Source organism: Daldinia vernicosa (genome assembly GCF_022497035.1).
Source record: "Daldinia vernicosa strain CBS 139.73 unplaced genomic scaffold F5Y00scaffold_50, whole genome shotgun sequence".
NCBI lineage: Eukaryota > Fungi > Ascomycota > Sordariomycetes > Xylariales > Hypoxylaceae > Daldinia > Daldinia vernicosa.
The window spans coordinates 85623-107559 of NW_025953966.1; the positions used below are offsets into that span (position 1 = coordinate 85623).

Genomic DNA, 21937 nt, shown 5'->3' on the forward strand with positions numbered 1-21937 from the left:
TGTGACGCGATTCGTGTACTTTATAGTACCTTTAGTAGGCGCTAGGTAAGCACGCAGGCACTTAGTCGTATCCCCTTGACTGGCATAAAACAGCAAAAACCTTATTCGGTAAAGTACGTAAAGTCCAACGCAACCAGTCTATACTTCCTTTAGCCAATCTTGATGTATCGATAATGAAAATAGTGGGTTTGCTGTTTTATACCAGTCAAGGGGATATAAGTCCAATACATAAATAGGTAGGTACCAGGTATATTATCCAAGGTACGATTTTATATCAAGATAACAGAACTTCACATCGAGTAAACTGATGAACCAAAATTGATATCTTATTGAGGTGTTCTCAAAGTGTATTCATAAATAGGTAGGCAGTTAATAATATAACTAAGTCATACATTAACTTATACATGTAGCAATGTGTTAAACTCATTTTCCGGTGTAAACTTATCATAAATCGGCGCATTACCTTACTAGAGCCAAGTCTAGGAAAAAGAGAAGACTTTTATTACGAGAGATCATACTTCGAGTTTCTATAATGTGCTATGGTCCTAGACGAGACATCTAAGCAAAGGACGTTGTTAGTGCGTATAGCCATAGTTTCCCGTAGCTAGCTTGGAGTTTCTCGGGAAACGACGAACTTGTTCCCATGCTTATTAGTCCACCTCAAGGCAACTGCATATTGAACAATATCAAATCTTATAGCTACTCGGCGCCTTCCAGGATGTAAACTATTTTTTAACTTACTCTTTTATATTTAAACAAGCAAGCCCCCCCAATACCGAGCCAAAGTATCCTCTTGAAAATTATCTTCATACTTCCCACCAGCTACTATGTATCCTTTCCATAATCTCGCCAACATCAAGCTATCACCTGGCTCTGTCGTTCACTTGACTCTATCATTCACAATACTTTGGCATTCCTAAAATCAGGGTATTTAGCTGCTGCTCTACCGTTGACATATTGAGATTATCAGGCTAACGGTTAGGCAAGGACCATTTACATCATCGTATAAATACAGCATTTGCTACTCAGCGCCACCACGATGGTTTACACTATGGAATTTCATACCAGCAGTCTCCACAGAATGCATCCTCGATTTGGTAGTATTGGAACCACTGTCGCCTGTGTAGTAACCCAGGACGGACACACCGAGACTTATCAACAGAAAATAAGAAACGGGTCATTAACTAGTCAGAGAATCGAAATATATTCCATTATACTGGCGCTCCAGAAAGCCCTAGTATTACACAAACAGTTGCGTCCAAGTCGTTCAATATCTATATCGATTCATTCGGACTCTAGATACGTCGTCGAATGCATGACAAACTTGCTTTTCAGATGGAAATCAAACGGGTAGAAAAACCAATATGGGGAGGACATCTGGCATTTGGACCTGTTTAGGGATGTTTACCGCCTATTACTACGCGTCAGAAAGCTTGGGAGTGTCGACTTTGATTATATCCCAAGTCAGCATAATACGCAGGCCCACCAAGCCTGCAGCGACGCTCTGGATCAATTTGAGCGAAATATTACAGGACGCAACACTACCTAGAGGAGACACGATCGAGACGATTCCCGGTACCCGGGATGGGACCATATACACCGTCTAACGATACTGTTGGAGTATAACCGCCAATGGATGGATATCTAGTTCTATAGCGAAAAGTGTTGAAGTGAGTGGTCAAGGGACTACTTTCAGGTACAGTACATGGTATCTTGGCATGGAATGTATATATAAGAAGGACCTCCCTCCTCACTCATACAGTTGGTAGATCAAGTCAATATACAACTACAGCTCATATACCGTATCTTTCAGCAAAAAGGAGTAATTGATTTCATAACCAGTATATCGAGACCAGATGATGCAAAATCCCTTACTATGCTATGATTACTGACCGTATCGCATAGCTTTGTTTGCCCAACATCAAATTTTATTCGCAGGTTAGACGACTAAGCTATTGCAAAAAGAAAAGAGTACAATATGGATAAGGCAATAAGATATCCTTTGAAGCACCGAAAGCCTTGAACTCTTCCTTCCTGAGTTGTAGATGACGCTGTTGGTGTAGCAGCAGTGCCTGAATCCGTCCCTTCCGGAAGGGGCGTCGAAGTTCTAGTCGAAGATGGAGGACTTGAACCCATAGATCCTGATGTGATAGACGCGCTCTGTGTTGATGATGCCGTAGTTTCTGTGGCTGTCATGCCTGAACTTGTCTTCCCAACAGTTGTAGACCCGGATGTCGGCGTGGTAGCCTGGCCGACCATTGACTTAACCCATACCGCCGCTGCGCCAGAGTAGACGTCAAAGTAATTCAAGTGATGTTGGACGTTATATACTCGTTTACCATCACCCTCTGCGCAAATTGGATCATCCCCCTGACACCAGTCTCGGAGCACACCTACAAAGTTGTAGATATCCCCAAGTTGCTGGCCGCTTCGAGGAAATAAGCCATTGATAAGCGCACCTCCTAGTGTATTATACGGCTGATTGGCGGTATGGCGGGTATCACCAAAAAGGAGGGCAGCCGAAACCGTGCGCCAGATTATCTAGTTAGAAAGTTTTTCAACGCTGTGACGTATACTAGATAGTACAGGCACCGGATCCAACTTACTCGTATTACCAGGGGCTGAGTTTGGATCTAAGCCTGAAACCTTAGGCGTCATGCAGCCTTGGAAGAAAACACCGGCGCCACCACCGAGTATATCTCCTAAGACATGCGCGCCCTAAGAGTAGCCGCTGACGACGAGTTTCGTATTCGGACATCGCTTGTTATAGGCGGTTATCTGTGCAATGCCAGCTTGACGCCCTGCCTCCACGGCACCGCAGTACTCAACTGCCAGGGCATTGTTAAACGTAATGTCCTCGTAGTCGCAGCTCTCGAGCCCCGAGCATATAGCCCGCACGAGCTTTCCTTAGCGGCCGAGATATGACTCATTGTTCCCTCGAGACAGAAAGATGTGGACATTAGTGCACGTGTCTAAGCCCGTTTTTTGTGCGGCTACGACAGCTGAGAAGATGGAGGCTAACAGCAAAGCCAAATATCTAAGATCCGACATGATCAACAGCAGTGGAGGAGACCATCACCAAAAACATTGCCGCGAACCTGGAAAAAAATATTTATGATCAACTAGACTGGAAATCATCACCTTTTCAAGCAGTTTACGCATAAATCTCCGAGCCAGGTTAAAGGCAACGACCAATAGCATATCCTCTTCGGGCATATCCATATAACCATGCTCAGTATTACCAGTGAATTCACGTAATCCAGCATACTCCCGAACCAGGGCCAGTTTGGCATTGTATCCGTCCACCATTACAACCATAGCACCCATTCTTACCCAAGCATTGGCACTGTCCGGGTGTGCAATTGGCATGCTGCGTTAAGTATCCGCTGCAGCGTTTATCAAACTCAGACTATATAAATACTTATTTGTTTACATTGTAGCGATAATGGTGATGTGCTTATGCGTTACTAATTTATAACGGCCGATAGTCTTAGATGCGAAAGAGTTAAGGAAATGTACTCACATTTTCGCTCACTCCGAGATAAGTGTATTCGCCACTTATGAATGTACTAAGTTCGACCTCTGGTATAGCCCCTGCAGGATGAGCGATGGCGTTACCAGCGACGATGGAGAGAAGAATAGCGATAGGTTGAAAGAGCTTCATATTTATAGCTAATTTGGCTATTATAGGGGCTGGAATAATGGAAAGGTGAAGTTGTATGTATCAGAATAGAGTCGGTATCCGTTATTATGATCTGAAGTAATAGTGATTACTTCAACTTATATACCCTCTCGTTGCGCAGTACGAGAAGCCAATTACTGAGGCTTCTTGGTGCCGCAAAGGCCTAGATCTTCAGTTGGAATTGTTGACGGAGTACAATGATATTATATGCATGAAGATTCGAAAGAAATAACTCATTCTAGGACTATTGCTGACATGTCTTAGGTTCTCGTCTCGTACAGCAGTTATATTAACTCTCGAAACCATACAAGGAGCTTCTGGTATTTACCTCGTCTTAATCAGCTATATAGTATAGATATGTAGGTCTCATCCTTGTACTCACCGAGAAAGGTCGAGTAACACTACGGCCTGTTACATCTCTAGTAATATTTTAAGTACCTAACCTATAGAACCATGAAATAGGGGCTGTTATGGATTAGCTACACAAGCCTCTGTCGAAAAAAGCATCTCCCAAGGCCAGTCTTTAAGGGGCCTGTTCAGCTTGCGCTTGGAGATTATTAGCTGTTTTAAACGCAGCTATGTAAGGACTATTAAAAGTCGATGTATTCCACGATGCCCTGGCCTATGTAGCTATCTGTTGACTTGCCATACATCTGACAGGGTTGATCGGAAAGGCTAGTGCTCAAAGTGAAATGCATACGTCTATTTAATCGGACGTGCCGTTACGTATCCATATCCCCAATACCAACTATCAATTCACCTAATTGCCAAAACAGCACTACTCATATGACAGGTAGTTTAGCGAGGCTTATTTTTGCCACTCTTTCATTCAAGTCTCTAGTCTAATTATATGCAAGTGACTTACCCTGGTATTAGGTATTATGATTAGAACTCAAACGAGGCTGAGTTGGTGCGGGCGTGCGGCGCCATTAACATTATTGCTTTCTATGTCTGTAGTCTATATCTCTATCCCTCAAAAGTCCGTTTTTTCAGTCTATATCCGGTTCCGTTTCCTGTTCCCGTGCCGTGAAATCAAAGCTTGAAATCAAAACCGTGTGCGGTACTGTTTCCCGTAAACCTGATAATCGCCAAACCCAAGGTATCAACTATAGCTCCTCAACATCGTCAAACCAGACATGACCAAGGGCTTCCCGCGCCGTGATTCTCCTCCTGGGATCAAAGTTGGTCATCTTCTTAATCAAATCCTTGAAGTCTGGATCAAGTGAATCGCTTTTCCAGAGCGAAAATGGTCTTCGAGGATTCTTAGAACCGAAAGAGTCTTGCAAGCGAGAGAGCTCGCCGACCCAAGGATGTCTTCGACCAAGGTAGTTGATAAAAGACTCGTAATCGTTCCACTCGGCAAAAGTGGAGATTTGCCGCTCGAGAATGGCGTTGGTAAGATCGACATTTGGCGCGCTGTCGATCCGGAAGATGACCATTTTGAGACGCATGAATATGAACTATGCCCGCATTAGTAGCCGTGACACATAAGCAAAGGCGGTCAAACTCACCACTAGCGCCAAGGAGAAGATGTCCGAAGGCTTTCCGACCGCGCCCTGTACGTGCGCCTCCGGGCTGCGCCAAAACTGATTGCCAACTTTGAGCCCACGCAGAGCCTGTCCAGGTGGGATGTGAGTTGAATCTTCTAGGTCGGATAACTGCACGCGATCTACAATGATTCCTTCACTGGTATCGCGGTAGTCGACCATGATGTTATTCGCTTTGATGTCTAAGAGGCCACGTTAGATTGAAATCCGAAGCTTAAGCCTAGCGGGCATACATACCTAGATGCGCGATGTTCTGGTCGTGCAAGGTAGCAAGGCCTCGCAGACTATCTCGAAGGACGCGCTTTTGCGCAGCCAGGGAGAGATCTTTAAAGGCGAAGTTGAGGAGATGGTCTGTCATGTATTCGTTGACAAACATCTTCTGCTCGGGGACGGTGTCCCGCAGCGCCCGCAAGTAAGGCGAGTGATTAAACCTCAACTGCAAAGGAAGCGCATAATTGTATTCCTTCTCAAAAAGACTTTTCAGAACGAACTTCTTCTCATTTGCCCTAAAGACGTGTTAGTTGGTTTAAATCCGCCCCACACACGCAAGCGACGAATGGGGCAAAAGATAAAGAGGATAAAGAGGATATGAATTTTCTGCTGAGGTAGATCCTGAAGTAGAGCTTAGCTTACCTGGCGAGATAGACCAGGCGGTCTTGTCTGTCCTGCAGAACATTTTCAATGGTATACTCGCGACCGGAGTATCCCTTCAGAATGACGCCGGGCTCAAATTGCTGAGAGCCGAAAGAGCTGACGCTGTGCGGAACGGTGCTAGCTTTGCGAATGCTACCGCCGAAGCGAGCTCCGGCGCTATAGTGGGAGGATGCAGTGGATAAATGAGCACGGCCAAATCTAGATAGGGGTTGTTTGAACGCGGTCAAAGCTGCCGAGGTGACGGCGCTGCCGCGCATCGTATCTCAATAAGAGGTAGAAGAAGGAAAACCCGAAAAAAAAAAAACTTGAATAAATCTAATCGCAAAGAAAAATGAAGGAAAAATGAACGGCGAGTTGACAAAACGGATTGCGAGAGTTTCGTAGGCTTATGTTGATGAAAAGGTCAAAAAAACGCAAAGGGAAAATGTCGCAGGGCTCCTTCTGTTAGAAAGGAACTAACAAAGTTTGTTGAAACGCCGCAAATCAAAGAACCGGGCGGTATCCACTTTGGTACCTTCACGTGGCGAAATTACAAACGGTGAAGGGTACCGGGTACCTAGCGTCGTTGACCGTTGACTGTTGACTGTTAATGGTACCGTATCTGTACTGTGTGATCAGTTGATGCTTACTGTATATTGTGCACAGTCCAATATTGTAGGGGCTCTTTGGGTCGTACAATTGAAATTTACTGGGTTTAGGCCGGGATCGCACTCGTTTGTACCTAATGTAGTCGTCGCTGATTTGTTATGCGATTTGTTGTGCTGATTGTAGTACAAGATGAGAGAAACCTGGGGGGAGAATCGATGACGAGGGATGAGAAGGACGTATTATTATATATTATAATCAATTTGGGTTTGAGTAAGGTACGAATCCCGATATTACTAAGTCGAATTGATTGGAATGCACATATTACACACTCAACTCTTGGCCCTTGACCGAGAACTATCGTGGCGCTTCCGTCGAGCACCAAAACTGTATTTCTAAATTCTAAATATTAGGCAAGGGTCTTTAATCCCTAAATCACTAAAACTAAACCAAGCTATAGTTATTAAATTATTAAACTGTTAGATCTATGTTCGTTAGTAAAGAATAACAAATATTTTGAATTCAATTCAATCGAACAGTTACTTTTTTTTAATGTACACTCTCCTTATGAAGCATGACTCAAATGAGGTATTTGTCTTACTTCTTAGTTGTTGACATTCGTGCGGCGTGGGGGACACCAGGTGACCAGATGACCTACCGAGCTATCCGCTTTGACGTTCGAATGGAATTAATAAAATTGTGTCGAATGGTTTACTACCACGTCCGTTCGGAAATGAAATGAAAACTTCAATCAAAGGTTGCCTTCTTTGTTTGGTTGGTAGGTGTATATTTATAGTTACCTAGTCGCAGAAAGAAGCTTTGGGGTAAAGCTTTGTTAAAGCCCAAAGAGATAATTTGAACCAATATAAAACGTTAACTTTACTAAGTCCTCTTTGTATTTTACGCGGCTATCGTGCTATGACAGTCATACCTTAGCGTTAGCTTTATGAGAATATGCAATTATATGATATGGCAGCTCAACGGAACGGACATTGAAGTATAGTTTGCAATAGCTCGATATAGTCTCATTCAAGCTTATACCTGGTCTATAGTTACACCGATGGCTCGTTCCATAACTGTCTGTGGCTTAATTGTATTGACATTCTAGATTACTTGCTTTCATCCAAAGCATGGGTAAATTTAGGGCTAAAAGTTAGAACTCATAAACCGCTCTTCTTGGATAAGTGCAGACGGAACTTGAGTCATTATAAATTAACTTTTTATTAAAGTTCATATTTAAGAGTCATTTGATATTACATTTAGCAATAGTAGATAGCATAAATTGTGTCATGAAACATGCTCTTCTGGCAATGACCTCCTAAGTGATGATCTACCCGGGCTAGAGTTAGAATACATCCATGGCCTTAACTCTACAATAGATATGTGTATTTCATAGTCTTTCCTAAGATGATGATATCCACTGCCACTCTTATAAAGTTAACAACATGCTCAAGCAACCTGGTCGCGAGGTATGAAGTGAATTGTAGAATACGGGATATGGTTCCCTACTTCAAAGTTAAAGTAGCTTGGAGACTTCGTGTATAGGTATGGATATGAAAATTTTCATTGTCAAGTATCACCTTTATCTAGTAAGGTGACATCTTACCCCTACGTGATCCATTCGTAGGTAGGTACCCAGTCCCCAGAATCCAGCTAGTCTATCCAGCCAGTCTATCTCACCAAACAGTCTATAAAGATCTAAGTGTTCCAAGTCCTTCCATTACCTCATCTAATCATTATCGTACCAGTCTTACAGTATCGTACAGTCGGTCGGATTCATTATGCTGTAATAACTAGATAGCTTCATCCGTCATGCCTCTTAGTTGGCATCCTGGACCACGCGCGGAATCTCTTGTAGTATCTCGCGCTCGCGCTTCGGTTCCCCTTCGGGTTGCTGCACGTGGTGCCCGGGTTGGGCGCCGGTAGTAGGGTGGGGGTGGAGATGGCTGGTAATACCGCTAGGCCAGGAGATGCTAGCGGGTCTGTGGAACCCCTCGTCTCGCTTCTCATGGTTGCCCTGCCAGTTTCCGTCACCGTGGTCCTGTTTATCACCTGGGGGATGGTGGTGATGGTTGGGTCCACCAGTAGGTTGTGGGAACCCGCCAGTTGGGTGAGGGTGGCGACCGCTGGGATGGGCAAAACCATCCGGGGGAGGGTGTACGTGGTCCGCATCCCGCCTTAGAAAAATATTGCTGGTTTCAGGACGTCCGGTTGGGTGAGGAAAGCCGCCACTCGGGTGGTGATGATAGTGGCCAGTTGGGTGAGGAAAACCCCATGGCTCTTTATGGTCGCTTTCTTGACCTTCATTCTGTCTCTTTACGCGAGGGGTGGGATGCGGTGAGCCAAACTGCCAAGGGAATTTGCCAGTGGGGCTAGCATAACCATCATGGTGATGCCAATCGCCGGAGGGATGCAAGAAACCGGGTGGACGGGGGAAATCGCCCGTCGGATGCGGAAATCCGCCGTGGGATATGGTAGTAGGAGGTTGTTGCTGGTTGCCAAACGGAGCCGCTGAGCCGCCCTGCAACGAGGCTGCTGCTGCTAAGAGAGTAACGAATGACCGCATAGTTGATGAGTTGATGTCCAACTTGTCTTCTAATATGGGTGAATAATAGGTATGCCGGTTCCCGAATATGGCTTCTTTAACAAACGAATGAGAGCAGCAGCAGGTTTTGATAGTAGTAGTTGTTGGGTCTGAATCAGTACGGATGGAAATAATTCTGGACTGAAATCGAGGTCGAGCCAACTCCCTTATATGCTCATTGATTCCTAAGAGCCCCTGTGCGCAGCAGATAACTGCCACAATACCATTACTTCTTTCTTAACCTTGCATCGACGATCATAGCTTTCCATGCTGACTTCATGGTTAGTGTATGTTGATCACTTCGAACATGAACACGCCGGACTGTTATACGTAGTTAGTATCGTGGGTCAAGGTACAACGGGCACGCGGGATTTGGCCACCCCAGCCACAATAATTGACGTTAGTACCCATCATAATCCGGTTTTAATCGCAGTTGACGACGACTTAGGTTACTCTAACTACCTAGCCAAGTCGGAACGAATAAATTTTTTGGGTTGTTTGGTTATGACTTCTAAGTTGTCGAGATAGACATCCCGAAATGTTTCAACAGGTGGGAATCACCAAAGATCCGATATTTGCACTTCACCTTGCACCAATACGATATAAGCCTTTAGCGTAGAAGTAACACTTTTTCGAGGGTTGGCTCAGTCCTATAACTTGCCATATTGGAAGGTTAGGTCATTTCAGGCGAATATTTTGATAGATATGCCCACCTATGGTGTGTGGAAGATTCTGCAGAGCTCCTTGATATTCTGATATTGTAGTAGTTTGGGTTTGTAGTTTGGTTCACTAGGATTAGGCGACCCAGATCCAACGCTGTCCCAGCCACATATAAATGGGGGCGGCTACGTAGTGTATGCAGACTGGAGTCGTGGGAGAAAACAAGAAAATATTGTACGCAATATCTCGACAATTTGGCGTCACTTTTTCTTTGATACACATACTAATCAACTAATGAATACCTTACGTACATAGTGTATAACTACAGATTCGGATGAAGCAGGTTTTGGTACCCCTGGATTAGTTTTGGTGCTAACGGCACATCTAACAGTTTTAATGTCCAATAGGCTGTAGATATTAGGGGCGTGTCTAGACCGTTGCCTCGACATGGAAATGTATTTCATATATACACTGTGTACATGACTTTACATGACGACGTGGTATGTGGGCTTCTATTTAAAGCCTTTCGGATAACTATCTGCCGATCTTGGGATCACTTCAATGGGCCGATGCCGCCACCAAAGCAGTAAATATGTAATAAGAAGTAAGAAAATAGTTTGCATGTGTGCACATAGGTAGTAGTTGATACCCAAATCCTGAAAGGACTTGAATGTATCACGCTTCTAGAACGCTCGGAAAAGTTTGGAGGTTGGGGTTCGGGGTACGACCTGGTAATAAGATGGGGGTGGTGTACATTACACTACCTACCTAATGTATGTATGTATTGTACATGTATGTAACTATGCGGGCAGTTAAAAAAGAATTAAGCTTTTCGGTACCTGTGTTAAATGCTTGGCATATGCTCTAATATAGAGGGAATATTAATAATTGCGGTATTACTTAAAACGTGGTCTACGCTAGATTTGGAAATTCGTCGCGAAACATTCACAAGCTTACCTCCTTATGTACTTATACTAGAACACTGCATAGACGATAAAATCCTAAAATGGGAGAAGCTGTAGGTATACCAACATACGCAACAACATCTGCACTTGTGCGCGAGATCTACATACAGCTGAGGTTACGCCGCGGCCTTGACGTCGTACAGCTGTAAGAATGGTCACGTCAGCCGCTTACGACAATCGCAATCCTCGAAGACTCGGTCAACGAGTTGTTCCTCAAAAGTGCAATGCTATTGCGTTCGCATATTCCATTTTTGGCCAGGTCCTAATCAAGACTTAGAAATGATCGCGAGAATCAACTACGAATAGAGTTAGTTAAGTTCACTCGTGTCCTAGTTAGCATCGTCCACGATTCCTCTATCTGTTACCGCGACTGTAAGTGCGAGGTAAGATGGGCCAAAGAAAAATCCAGGAGGATGCCGCACGGCATGGAATCTAATGCCGGCTCGAATCTCTAGCAGATCAACATATCCTACACACTACACCCAGAACAAACATTAAGATTTATTATCAATTACAACTTTAGTGGCCTGGGGTTAAACTAAATCAGCATGATAAAACATGTCGATCCTGCAATTCTTCAAGCCCCGATAAGGATCCGATATCTAGGACGACGTGGGGTCCAAAGGACGGATCACCAAGAGGTAAGATTGAGCTTCCCCATGTCCACTCCTAGATATCCTCTATTGCGTGATTTACTTCTTTACTGATGACGCCACAGGTATAATCTAATTCTATTTCATGCCAACGATCATCTATATTTGCTTTTGCTGGCTGTACCTGTTAGGGAACTCTAGTTGCATAATGTAGCGATGAGAACATACACTAAAGCTTCTTCTTAGCTCGAAACGAGAATGAGACCATTTATAGTGTTACCTAGTTCAAAAATGAGCTTTCAATACATGCTCGGAATAAGCCACAAGTAGCCTCAACAGAGATCATGGATTTTAAAGAATATTCTAATCTAGATGTAATAGGTACAAGTGAATTTAAGTACGCTAATAATAGCAATCAGATCCTCAAATCTGGAAACTGATCGTCATATTTATACATCACGAATAAGATAGTCCATCACTCTCAGACGGATAGCTTATGATTTCGTAGCCTCACATGTACTGGCATACCATCCTTCGGGTGGACCGGTCCACCTCCAACACCATAGAGACGTTTGCCGTTTACAATGTGAGTGGGCGTAGCATTGGGACCTCTGTTAGGAGTAGTCGGGTTAGTATCCGTATACACAACTGTTTCCAAGGAGATATAGTAGGGATGGGTGGGTGATTATTTGGACTGGAGTACTCACTGCTTCTTGTCCCATTCTTCCCATGCCTCCTCAATGTCAAACGTGCGAGCTATCAATATGGCGACTAATCTTAACTCGACCATCGACAACTCCATTCCAACGCAATTCCTTGGTCCTAGGGAAAACGGCACCCATGCTTCTTTAGTAGCCACATACAGCGGATCGCCCTCGGCAGCCATCCAACGTTCAGGAAGACAATCATTTGGTCGTGGCCAATAATAAGGATTGCGATGTACTCCCGATACCCCCACCCAAGGTCCGAACCCCTCCATAGGATACCTGGTAGGCGAGCCTGGCGCGCTGACTGAGAACCCTGGGATACTGTCGCTAGTACGAACCGTCGCAGCGAGCGGGTGCAGCCTTAGAGTCTCCTTAATGACGCCTAAGGTGTACGGGAGCGAGTACAAGAGGTGGGGCGATGCGATCAAAACATCCATAGCCTTCTCTGGGTCAGGTCCTAAGACGGAATCATGCTCGGCTCGGAGCTTCGCTAAGCAGTCCGGATTATCCTGCAGTATCTTTACCATAAAACAGATCGTCGATGAGGTCGTATCGTGGCCAGCAAACATAAACGCTTTCAAATTCGCTATGAGTCTATCGACAAACTCGGCGTCGAGCTTTCCCCTGAAAGTACCTGAATTTTCCTTTTCGATAGACTGCATAGCAAGATCGACAATTGTTTTCTTTTGGCTGGCGTTGACGTCTGACTGTAGCCTTTTTTCTATTTGCGGAAGCAGAAACTCGCGCATAGTGCGGTTGTTTCTTTCAACAGATCTCCGATGCCAGAGACGCTGGCTGAAATGGAATGCTCTTGGGGTTTTTGATAGTTTCCCCATGAACCGAAGTTGGTCTACCAGGGCGGTCTTGAAGGGGCTATCTGATGGGTTTGACTGTTCATGTAACCGAAAACCTCTATCTCGTGTCAGTGTACCAAAGTATATAATCGGAATTGTGATAGTTATTCGGGTATACTAACACAGATGCCCTCACAATAATGTCGAAAGTCAGGTTGATCGTCTTTTTCTCGAGTTGGAATACCGATCCCCACTCCCCTCCTTGACCAGCTTGATCCTTGAGCCCATTTGCGAATATCTGGGCCTCTTCGATGAGTTCTGGAAGCAGAGCTGTTAGATTCCGTTGGCTAAAGCCGGGATTGAATATGGACCGCCATTTCTTCCATAGTTCCCCTTCCGCCGAAACGATATCCATGCTTCCCGTCAGCGGCTGCATATATTCAGAGAGAACCTGGTCCTTAGGGAGACTCTTGACCTGCGTGCACTGAGCCGCAGCCATGGCGTCATATATAAGTACGAGAGACCTTGACACAGGCCACAGGTCCAAATAAACCACCGGCGGCAAATACTCATGACCAGGGAAGTATTTGCTGACATTTTCAATGAGCCAATGATGGAATTCATATATATTAACATCTGGAGGACGAGACGCTCGAAAGGCTGCGAAGACGGGAAGGTGTCCGAATAGTAGCGAGTGTGGTAATACGGGCTTAAATGAATCAGTTCGATATTCTGCTATTTTCTTCTGGTAGTTAATCAAACTCACGATTCCTTGGGCTTTTAAACTTCTTACTCGCTTCCGTTCGATGTATGCCCTATACAAGAAGCGCAGCACGATAACGGCGAATAGGGCGGAAAAGCCCCGCACAAGTGGTAACACAACATCAGCCATCATGATGCTGTCTCAAGCGATCTTAAAGAGGCTTGAAAATGTAGGTGTATCTCGAGTTAAAATGTAGCCATGGGCATATTATGTAGATTAGGTACCTAAGCATTCACCACGTTATTCAATGTTCCAGAGTGAAATTAGTTGCAGAAGTTGATAGTTACCTAATAATAGATAACTAGATTAGGTAGGTATGTAAAAGTGCCCGAGTAAAGATCTTCGGATCTCTCGGTTTAACATATATTTTTGCTGTGCCTTATGTGCACGGATTCCTCGTTATATTAATAAAGACTCCCTTAATTCATTCACTCGCCTACCATAGTAAAGAATGGACCTATATGATGTTGGAAGGGAAAATGTAAGATTATATGGAAATTTCAGGGGTAGCGCGTCTCTATACGAATACGTACGGCGTACGCGATAGTGCATTGCCAGGGGTCTTTCTTTATTGATTACTGATAGCTGAACTTACCCCGCGGGATTGGCTGTATATAAATAGTATCGCCTTATGCATCTAGGGTAGGTAGGAAAATAATCGGTCTATTATTTCTAGCGAGTTAAAGACTCTAGATTATAAATGCCTTTATCGCCCGGGATCAATTGCTCATTATAATTTATTACCTAGGCGCGAATATGACATAGCATACGGTGCGCGAGGAAATGAAAACAGCCAAACAGTGAAAACGCACACAGCATAACATACAACATCTACCTAGATTAGTTATCACTTCTATCTCTATAAGTTCTAGATTCAGCCAGACATACATCAAGATAATCTATATCAACAGCGAAATATGTTAAAATAGGATACTGTCATTTTTGCGTACAAAATTTTGACTATCAATGTGTGTACTTTTTAAAAACATCCGCTAGAGTCCGCCAGCTACAATCGATCATAACGTGACAACGCTATCAAGACATTCAAACTAGGCTAGCAACTCGTAAATAGCAGCATTGGATATTCCTCGCCGATCACAAGAATCCCGAAAGACTTTTCTAACAGGACGTTTGTCCGTTGCTTGGGAATGTTCCCTCCTTATAAGCACCGTTGGCGTCGTCGAGACATTCAGCTGCAATGATATTAGTTATATACCATCCATGAATCAAACGAACAATACATACCAACTGTAACGATCTTCAGGTTGTTGGTTTTGGCCCAGTCAATCAGCCAGTTTGTTAGAGTCGTGACTGTGCCTTGGTACGTCTCGTGCATGAGCGGGATGTGTCCGTTACCGCCAGCACCGGCTTGTTGGAACTTTTGCTGGCTCTGCTGCGGAGATTGGTTATTCCAGTCACCAGCGTCTACATCATCAGTAACGACAGTGTAATTCATCTCCTTCATAACGCTCAGAAATTGGCCTCCGGTCTCGAGATATGGAGGACGCATATACTGCGGCTTCCTACCGAAGATGTTGACAAATGCTTGCTCGACCTTTTCCATCTCGCTCTTTATTTGAGCGGCACCCATGCTTCCCATATGGGGATGAGTCCTTTATGAAGTCTTAGCAGATGTTCCGGATATTCCATAGCCGAAAAATCAAATAGTAACAGGTAGTCATACCACGTGTGAGATGCAACTTGGTGGCCAGAGTCATAGGCCTTCTTAACAGCGGCCTTCTGGTTGTAGATGCAACCTAGTTCGGTCAGTTTACGCACGTATACGTAATAGTGTATGATTCGCATACCATATAGAGTGCCCGTGTAGAAAAAGGTTCCTTTAACGCCGGCCTTGTCCAGAGTATCTACTAGCGACGAGGTGTACTGATACGGACCATCGTCGTAGGCTAATGCAAGGACACCAGGCTTGGAGCACTTGTTAATGACGACACCAGGCGTATGCGCACGTTTGAAAACCTCGACGGGGTTCGGGACAGCTCTAGCAGAAGCGCAGAGAGCGAACGCGAACGCCGTGATCATAGACTCGAACAGCATTTTGGATGGGCGGTAATGGGTAACTGTTCAGTACGAAAGACGAGATAAATAGAGTTTATAGTTTCAAATTGCTAGAAATCATATCAATATATATATTTCTAGTTCAGGCGGCGACGGCTAGATCGTCCGGAACCTGGTAATATCGTACGTTGTAGCGCATATAGTAGTACGACGATTCCGCCTCAATATTCACTTCCAGACCTTATTGTGGAGTATCCGCCACAATGTTCCAGGAATCACCATTTAGCAGAACATGGACATATCTGCAGGTATTATAGATCAAGCTTCCAATACCCCGGCTCGGCGTTGAGGGGTTAAATTGTCTTTGTGGGGATAGGGGTTTTATGTTGCACCGAACATCACGAAGGTCTTTAGCCGCGAGACCATATCCTTGACCAGTTCAGGAACGAGAAGCGGACTTCGGTTTTGCCGGATTAGGAACGGATAAATAGATAGGTTACGACTGAGTTAGATACTAGATTTCTTCTAATATTTTAATATTTACGTTATGAGCAATGGTTTGAGAGGGAACTTCCTTATAACCCAGCACTTAGGATCGTCGAAGGGGGAAAAAATCTATACTTAGCTTCGAATACACGGTCTTCCTAAATTTCGACATAAAGGGACCTGTCGCCTGCATTTACCCCTTGCCGGAATAAATACATAGCAACCCAAAGCTGTGATTCGATGAGATCTAACTTGGCCCACGCATCGACGTTGCACTACATCTGCATGCGTGGCTTGCGACACCGAGAGGCTCTAAGGCTGTATAACCTAAGATGTAGCTTAAGGTTGCGTGAGGAAACATGAACTACTTTCTGTTTAATTTATAGACCACTTGATAGCTATGACTTACGGAACATTTGTAATTCTCATTCGATCATCTCCAAGATTGATTGGGTTGGCGTAATCCTTGCGAGCACGGGTCTAGCAACATTATCATATGCTTTCGCGTAAGAGTTCCTCACGTTTAAATGATGTCTCTATGTAATAATTTACCACTCTCAAAATGTTGTCAGCCGATATCAACAACATCCGCCAGGCCTCTGATATCGCTCTTCTAGTTATCAGTGCCGCTTCAATTCCTGCGTTTATCGGATGGATGCACTATCAAGTTAAGCATAACCGCACAGCACTTATTCCCAACTCTCTATGGCGTAGCTACGTCTTTACTAGTAGTTGTGTCGTGGTACTTTTCAGTACTTCCGTCACCAACTGCATGGAGCTGTTATATAGTTTATTGTAAGTCGTTAATAAATCCCACCCTGTAGGGCAGAACTAGTCACTGACTTGTCTTAGTTTTCAAGAAGTCTAGGGTAGCTCAGCACTTGGAGCGTCGCTACGGATTCTTCTCTCCCTCGTCGCTAGCGCCTTGACAAACCTTTCAACCAGCGTCTTCGTGAATCGCGTGCTGGTCATGTGGGCAGTATTTATCTCCTCAAGACTAAGCACCATCGCACCACTTCTAATGGAACTCGTTCGACCCGACTGGCCGTATTGGTATGACGCGTTCTTCGCACAGGTAGGAACCTTCACTATCTCTAATATAATTTTCTCCATATGTAACTTTTTATTTGCAACTCGAGCATCTCACTAATTACATCCACGTAGGTTCTTGCTCCTCTGAGCTGCGATATTCTCTTCACCGTCGGCCTACTCGTAGTCTCCGATGTTTTCTTAAAACGCATGCAAGCTCTAAGTGGTGCCGTGTTCAATACCTGCGCACAGCTCGGCACCGCTATTGGACTGACTGTGATCTCCGTAATTAGCGCTTCCGTGACCAATAGTTCGCAATATGCAGACAAGCCTTCCCCTGGTGCTCTTATAGTTGGGTATCGCGCCATTTTCTGGACCATGTTTTCTTTTCTTTTTTTTTCTTTTTTCTTTATATGTTACTTTTGTGTGTATTCGGGCTGCGCCGGATAGGGGTAATTGGCGTGAAGCGGGATCAATCTACGTACTTCTTTAGATTATTTAGCCCTTTATTATATACCCCGGCGTAGTCAGAGGCAAAAAGGGGTACTTTACAAGACATACTTACAGAGATAATGTAGCGTTAAGTAATCTCTAGTATATATATACACTTACAAATACGCTGTAGGGGGCGTAAAATTCTAGTTATCGTAACTTACTATTCCCAAGCTAAAGCCTGGCTGAATATTCTTCTACGGGAAGGAAAGTCTTGCGAATCTATAAACATATATCCGTAAATATTTAACGGAAATGTTCACGGTGATGGTTGAAATTCGCCGTATGTCTTATGAGTATAAAAGCTAAGTTTAGGAAAGGTATCACCTGTGGGGAGGTGGAGTGTTGAAAAGAATACCATAAAGGGGTGATGAGGAAGAAGATATCCTAAGGGTAATTCCCGAGTGTTTAGAACCGGCTGGTTTTCCCGGGAGCCATAGCCGTACGAATCTAAAAGAAAGTCATATGTTAATAGAAAATTGTTATATAAGAAAGCTACACTCGATAATACATGCTTAGAGCCTCAAAGCTCATGTAGTTTAGGTATGGTCGGGGTTATATGGCGAAGTGAAGGTGGGCTACTGGGTTTGCCAGCTGGTGCCTACACACGGCTGCCACTTGTAGTATCCTAGCAATGACTCTACTGTAAATACAGGTGGTTACCACGGTTTCCCAGTACACCCGCGACAGGAAGGTTATAAGACATAATTGCAAAGCATCTTTCAGCCGACCCCGCAAAAAGGAAGTAACCCTGGGTGACTGGAGGCTAGAGAAAACTGCACCGTAGTGTCATATGCTGGACCGGTATGCCCGTGACTTGACAGTACGACATTTACAAAGTAGTTTTTCGTAGGTTCTGCGTTCAACACCCAGACCGAGCTTTTTTTGCAATTCTTTTTTTAACATCCCCAACCCCTTTTGTATCCCTTTTATTTACCACCCCTTATTTTTTTTCATTACCATAAGCCCACACTTTACGATGTTATGTTCGAAATAAGTGTACTACGTCCTACAGACCTGTATTACAAACATATATAGGTACTCACTCGTATGACTGACTATAACGCGATCGAATTGTCTGTTTGTCTATGAGAAAGTTTTAATTTAAATTGCACTGCTTTGCGGTCTTCCTCTAAGGTCTGGCTTGATATGTGCCCCTATTGTCATAGTTGCATAACACGGATATTTACAAACTTTTCTATCTACATATTAGTTCTTTTAGTGACTAATTTGGTGGTGTTTTTCTGGCTCTTTTTTACCTTGCTCCTTACTGGAAGATATTACAAGTATATATCAGTTGTCACATATCGGGATTTTTATGAGTGAGTGCATTTAATAATGCTGCTTTTTAATAAACGCTGGAAATTTTAACCAAATGTCTCCAGGGACATGGCAGGTTTCCCAGGCGGAGTTTTGATCGACACCTCGGTCATTAACTGCCGAAACTCCTCAAGTTGGAGATAGCTAGGTAGACTATACCTATTCCACAACAGCCTCCTTTAGTATATATACATCATTCGGGTTCTCGTTATTCAAGACCGAAGTCTTGACCAATACTACATACTTACTTACTTAATAGAAAGGAGCCCGTGATGGCCTCATCAGACGCCAAGCCGCTCACAGCACAGTGCCAATGCGGTTACGTGTCGTTCCCAACGCCAACAACGAAGCCGATCACTATGTTCCACTGCCACTGCACAGAATGCCAAAGACAGAGCGGATCAGCCTTCGGCACATCCGCCATCTTCCCAGCCGAGGGACTATTCCCTCTCGCGCCCGAGCTAGAGTCTCGTCTAAAAGTCTTCAGGCGGCCTACCAATAATGGGCGCTCCTCAGATTGCTATTTCTGTTCCGAGTGCGGCTCGCGCATGATTCATCGCATCATAAGCGCGGACGGGACGCCTCGCTCGTCTGTTAGTATTAAGGGTGGCTGCATAGAAGGCTTGGATTGGGACGGGAAGATGCATATCTTCACGCGTTCGGCTGTTATGAAAATTCCTATCGAATGGGAGCAGTACGAAACTCTACCTCGGTGGATGAAGATGGATTAAGTGATTGGACGTGTTGGGAAGGGGAGTTAGATGGGTTGTATAAGACGGGCACCTATAAGTTAGGTACTTTCTTATAAGTGATAGATAAGAGATAAGGGGAAAGAAGATGTACTGTAGTAGAATGACTCGGTTATACAATTATGGTATATGCACGAAGGTCCGGAATACCTAGGTACCTAGGGTATTTTAATTTTAGATGCAAATTGTGACGCCCTTCTGATGCAAAGCGAGATAATTATGGCTGTCGAGTCAGCGAGTTCTCGTGGTATGAGGTCATCGATGATCGACCTGCAGGAACACAACGCCTCCTACAAGATGTTATCCAATAAGCAAGCTTCGATATTCGCTCCGTAACTACACCTCATAAACCACCGTATCAAGCAAGCTTTACTAACTATAACACATACACTTACACTTACACATACACATTCACAAACACAAGCACAAACACAAACACATCCAAGATGACGTCTGCGCCTTGGCTTCTTCATTGGCGTTCTAACACGGTATTCATCATTGCGACTGTTGCGATTGGGCTTTTCACCGATTTATTCTTATACGGATTAGTTGTTCCCGTTCTACCCTTTATGTTGCGCAATAGGTTATCCATACCTGAACATGAGATACAGTCTCACGTCTCTAATCTTCTGGCCGCCTACGCAGGCGCTTCGGTCGTCTCCTCCGTTCCGGCTGGGTGGATCGCGGATCGGACGAGTTCGCGCCAGGCCCCGTTTCTATGTGGCCTCACCGCTTTGCTAGCAGCTACTATTATGCTAGCTCTGGGACAGAGCCTACTCGTGCTCTTCGTTGCTAGGGTTCTGCAAGGAATCAGCGCGGGAGTCGTTTGGACCATCGGCTTTGCCATGGTCTTGGACACCGTCGGCTCGGAGAATTTAGGGAAGGTCATCGGTTCCATGTTCTCCCTCATCTCCGTAGGTGGACTAATGGCGCCGGTCATCGGGGGCGTGCTTTACGAGAAGACCGGATATGCAGGTGTCTTCGGAGTAGCAGCGGGTGTCTTGGGACTTGATTTTCTTATGCGACTCTTGGTAGTAGAGAAGAAGACAGCTGCCAAGTACAATGTCGACCAAGTGCCACATTCTCAGGATGGGGAACAAGATTCGCATAGAGATCATGAAGCGACCCAAAGTGACAGCGTTGAAGACGCTACCGAGCACGATGCCTTATTGCACAATAAGAAGCTCAAAGACGGCGATATCGAGTCATACAAGATTCGGCACGAACCTAACCGGATCGTCCGAGCATTGCCAATACTGGTTTGCTTCCGAAGCCCTAGACTCTGTGTAGGGATGTTCCTATCATTCGTCCAAGCTTCTCTCCTAGGTCTCTTTGATGCCACGATCCCGACGCAAGCGCAGAGCCTTTTCGGCTTCACCGCTCTACATGCAGGACTTCTGTTTGTTGCTCTATATGTTCCTTATCTCATATCAGGACCCCTAGCTGGGTGGGCAGTAGACCGATATGGCACCAAGTTAGCCGCCATCGTTGGATTCGGATCTTTAGTTCCATCCCTGATTTTGCTTCGGCTTCCATCGGAAGACCTATTATCTGGAACAAGTAATGTTATCGTATATTGCGCGATGCTAGCTCTGAATGGCGTGGGCTTAGGCATCATAGGTTCGCCTGGTGTGGTTGAGGCCAGTGATGTTGTTGAGAAATTCGACAAGGCCAACCCGGGATTCTTCGGCGATAACGGCCCATATGCTCAACTGTATGGCTTCAATTCACTATTCTTCTGTACGGGTCTTACTGTCGGTCCTGTTGCAGCAGGAGCTCTTCGTGACGGGATCGGATATGGCAATATGACTCTTGTATTTGGTCTTATATCAGCTTTTACCGCTGTTCTATCATTCTTCATTATTGGCGGGGGGCCTCGCTGGAATCTTGTTCGTCAACGATAAGACGATAAAATGTTCATGTTATGACTATCCTAAAAATCAAAACTGCTTTAACTAGTTTCAAATAAAAGTCTTCTCAGTAGTGCTCATTTCTACCACACTAAGATCATACGAGGAGCGAAACAAACAAGATGCTTTAATATTGATAATATCTTCACGGCAGACATAGAGTCATAGGCAAACCAAATATCGAACGAGAGCTGTGATTATCTATCTGAGCTACCAGTCCTGAACTTTAAGTGGTTGTCTTCAGAAGTATATTTAAAACCATATACTAGAATAATAACGAAGGAGATGATAAATCCGACAGGATCCAGCAGAAATTTGGGGTATCAATCCATCAGGACGCAAGTATCCGGACTGCCCCGGCCCTTTCAAGTAAAAAAAAAAGTCTCTGCTCTTGTCTATTC

General features: G+C 44.6%; 7 protein-coding genes across 7 annotated transcripts; 2 read left to right on the forward strand and 5 right to left on the reverse strand.

Moving 5' to 3' along the window:
* Positions 1 to 1947: 1947 nt before the first annotated feature.
* F5Y00DRAFT_265094 (uncharacterized protein) lies at positions 1948 to 3369 on the reverse strand (the record flags this gene model as incomplete). The annotated part of the gene is made up of 2 exons (XM_048011752.1): positions 1948 to 2541; positions 3142 to 3369. 2 exons carry the CDS (start codon positions 3367 to 3369, stop codon positions 1948 to 1950), a joined length of 822 nt encoding a protein of 273 aa, XP_047861840.1.
* Positions 3370 to 4470: 1101 nt separating this feature from the next.
* F5Y00DRAFT_245208 (kinase-like protein) lies at positions 4471 to 6672 on the reverse strand. The gene is made up of 5 exons (XM_048008944.1): positions 6513 to 6672; positions 5863 to 6459; positions 5467 to 5735; positions 5194 to 5411; positions 4471 to 5142 (listed from the first exon to the last, which is right to left on the reverse strand). The coding sequence occupies exons 2-5, from the start codon at positions 6138 to 6140 to the stop codon at positions 4789 to 4791; spliced, it is 1119 nt and encodes a 372-aa protein (XP_047861841.1). The 5' UTR covers positions 6141 to 6459; positions 6513 to 6672; the 3' UTR covers positions 4471 to 4788.
* Positions 6673 to 8006: 1334 nt separating this feature from the next.
* On the reverse strand, positions 8007 to 9528 carry F5Y00DRAFT_159364 (uncharacterized protein). The gene is made up of 2 exons (XM_048004671.1): positions 9460 to 9528; positions 8007 to 9373 (listed from the first exon to the last, which is right to left on the reverse strand). Exon 2 carries the CDS (start codon positions 9032 to 9034, stop codon positions 8288 to 8290), a length of 747 nt encoding a protein of 248 aa, XP_047861842.1. The 5' UTR covers positions 9035 to 9373; positions 9460 to 9528; the 3' UTR covers positions 8007 to 8287.
* Positions 9529 to 11567: 2039 nt separating this feature from the next.
* On the reverse strand, positions 11568 to 14093 carry F5Y00DRAFT_159373 (cytochrome P450 4V3). The gene is made up of 4 exons (XM_048004672.1): positions 13538 to 14093; positions 12954 to 13480; positions 11978 to 12889; positions 11568 to 11881 (listed from the first exon to the last, which is right to left on the reverse strand). Exons 1-4 carry the CDS (start codon positions 13664 to 13666, stop codon positions 11752 to 11754), a joined length of 1698 nt encoding a protein of 565 aa, XP_047861843.1. The 5' UTR covers positions 13667 to 14093; the 3' UTR covers positions 11568 to 11751.
* A 389-nt stretch (positions 14094 to 14482) lies between these two features.
* F5Y00DRAFT_245214 (carbohydrate esterase family 4 protein) lies at positions 14483 to 15661 on the reverse strand. Its single transcript, XM_048008945.1, has 4 exons — positions 15343 to 15661; positions 15219 to 15291; positions 14780 to 15147; positions 14483 to 14727 (listed from the first exon to the last, which is right to left on the reverse strand). The coding sequence occupies exons 1-4, from the start codon at positions 15587 to 15589 to the stop codon at positions 14654 to 14656; spliced, it is 762 nt and encodes a 253-aa protein (XP_047861844.1). The 5' UTR covers positions 15590 to 15661; the 3' UTR covers positions 14483 to 14653.
* Positions 15662 to 18941: 3280 nt separating this feature from the next.
* F5Y00DRAFT_159474 (Mss4-like protein) lies at positions 18942 to 19840 on the forward strand. Its single transcript, XM_048004675.1, has 2 exons — positions 18942 to 19025; positions 19137 to 19840. Exon 2 carries the CDS (start codon positions 19150 to 19152, stop codon positions 19606 to 19608), a length of 459 nt encoding a protein of 152 aa, XP_047861845.1. The 5' UTR covers positions 18942 to 19025; positions 19137 to 19149; the 3' UTR covers positions 19609 to 19840.
* Positions 19841 to 21676, forward strand: F5Y00DRAFT_159475 (MFS general substrate transporter). The gene has a single exon (XM_048004676.1). The coding sequence runs from the start codon at positions 20073 to 20075 to the stop codon at positions 21528 to 21530; it is 1458 nt and encodes a 485-aa protein (XP_047861846.1). The 5' UTR covers positions 19841 to 20072; the 3' UTR covers positions 21531 to 21676.
* The last annotated feature ends 261 nt before the right edge of the window (positions 21677 to 21937 follow it).

Coding starts and splice junctions, on each gene's coding strand:
- F5Y00DRAFT_245208 (XM_048008944.1), bottom strand. CDS start 6,140: ATGCGCGGCAGCGCCGTCACCTCGGCAGCTTTGACCGCGTTCAAACAA. Junction 5,736..5,862: donor CGCCTGGTCTATCTCGCCAG/GTAAGCTAAGCT, acceptor ACACGTCTTTAG/GGCAAATGAGAAGAAGTTCG. Junction 5,143..5,193: donor TCTTCTCCTTGGCGCTAGTG/GTGAGTTTGACC, acceptor ATGCGGGCATAG/TTCATATTCATGCGTCTCAA.
- F5Y00DRAFT_159364 (XM_048004671.1), bottom strand. CDS start 9,034: ATGCGGTCATTCGTTACTCTCTTAGCAGCAGCAGCCTCGTTGCAGGGC.
- F5Y00DRAFT_159373 (XM_048004672.1), bottom strand. CDS start 13,666: ATGATGGCTGATGTTGTGTTACCACTTGTGCGGGGCTTTTCCGCCCTA. Junction 12,890..12,953: donor ATTATTGTGAGGGCATCTGT/GTTAGTATACCC, acceptor GACACGAGATAG/AGGTTTTCGGTTACATGAAC. Junction 11,882..11,977: donor GAAGAATGGGACAAGAAGCA/GTGAGTACTCCA, acceptor TACTCCTAACAG/AGGTCCCAATGCTACGCCCA.
- F5Y00DRAFT_245214 (XM_048008945.1), bottom strand. CDS start 15,589: ATGCTGTTCGAGTCTATGATCACGGCGTTCGCGTTCGCTCTCTGCGCT. Junction 15,148..15,218: donor CAAGTTGCATCTCACACGTG/GTATGACTACCT, acceptor GACTTCATAAAG/GACTCATCCCCATATGGGAA. Junction 14,728..14,779: donor CCTGAAGATCGTTACAGTTG/GTATGTATTGTT, acceptor ATATCATTGCAG/CTGAATGTCTCGACGACGCC.
- F5Y00DRAFT_159474 (XM_048004675.1), top strand. CDS start 19,150: ATGGCCTCATCAGACGCCAAGCCGCTCACAGCACAGTGCCAATGCGGT.
- F5Y00DRAFT_159475 (XM_048004676.1), top strand. CDS start 20,073: ATGACGTCTGCGCCTTGGCTTCTTCATTGGCGTTCTAACACGGTATTC.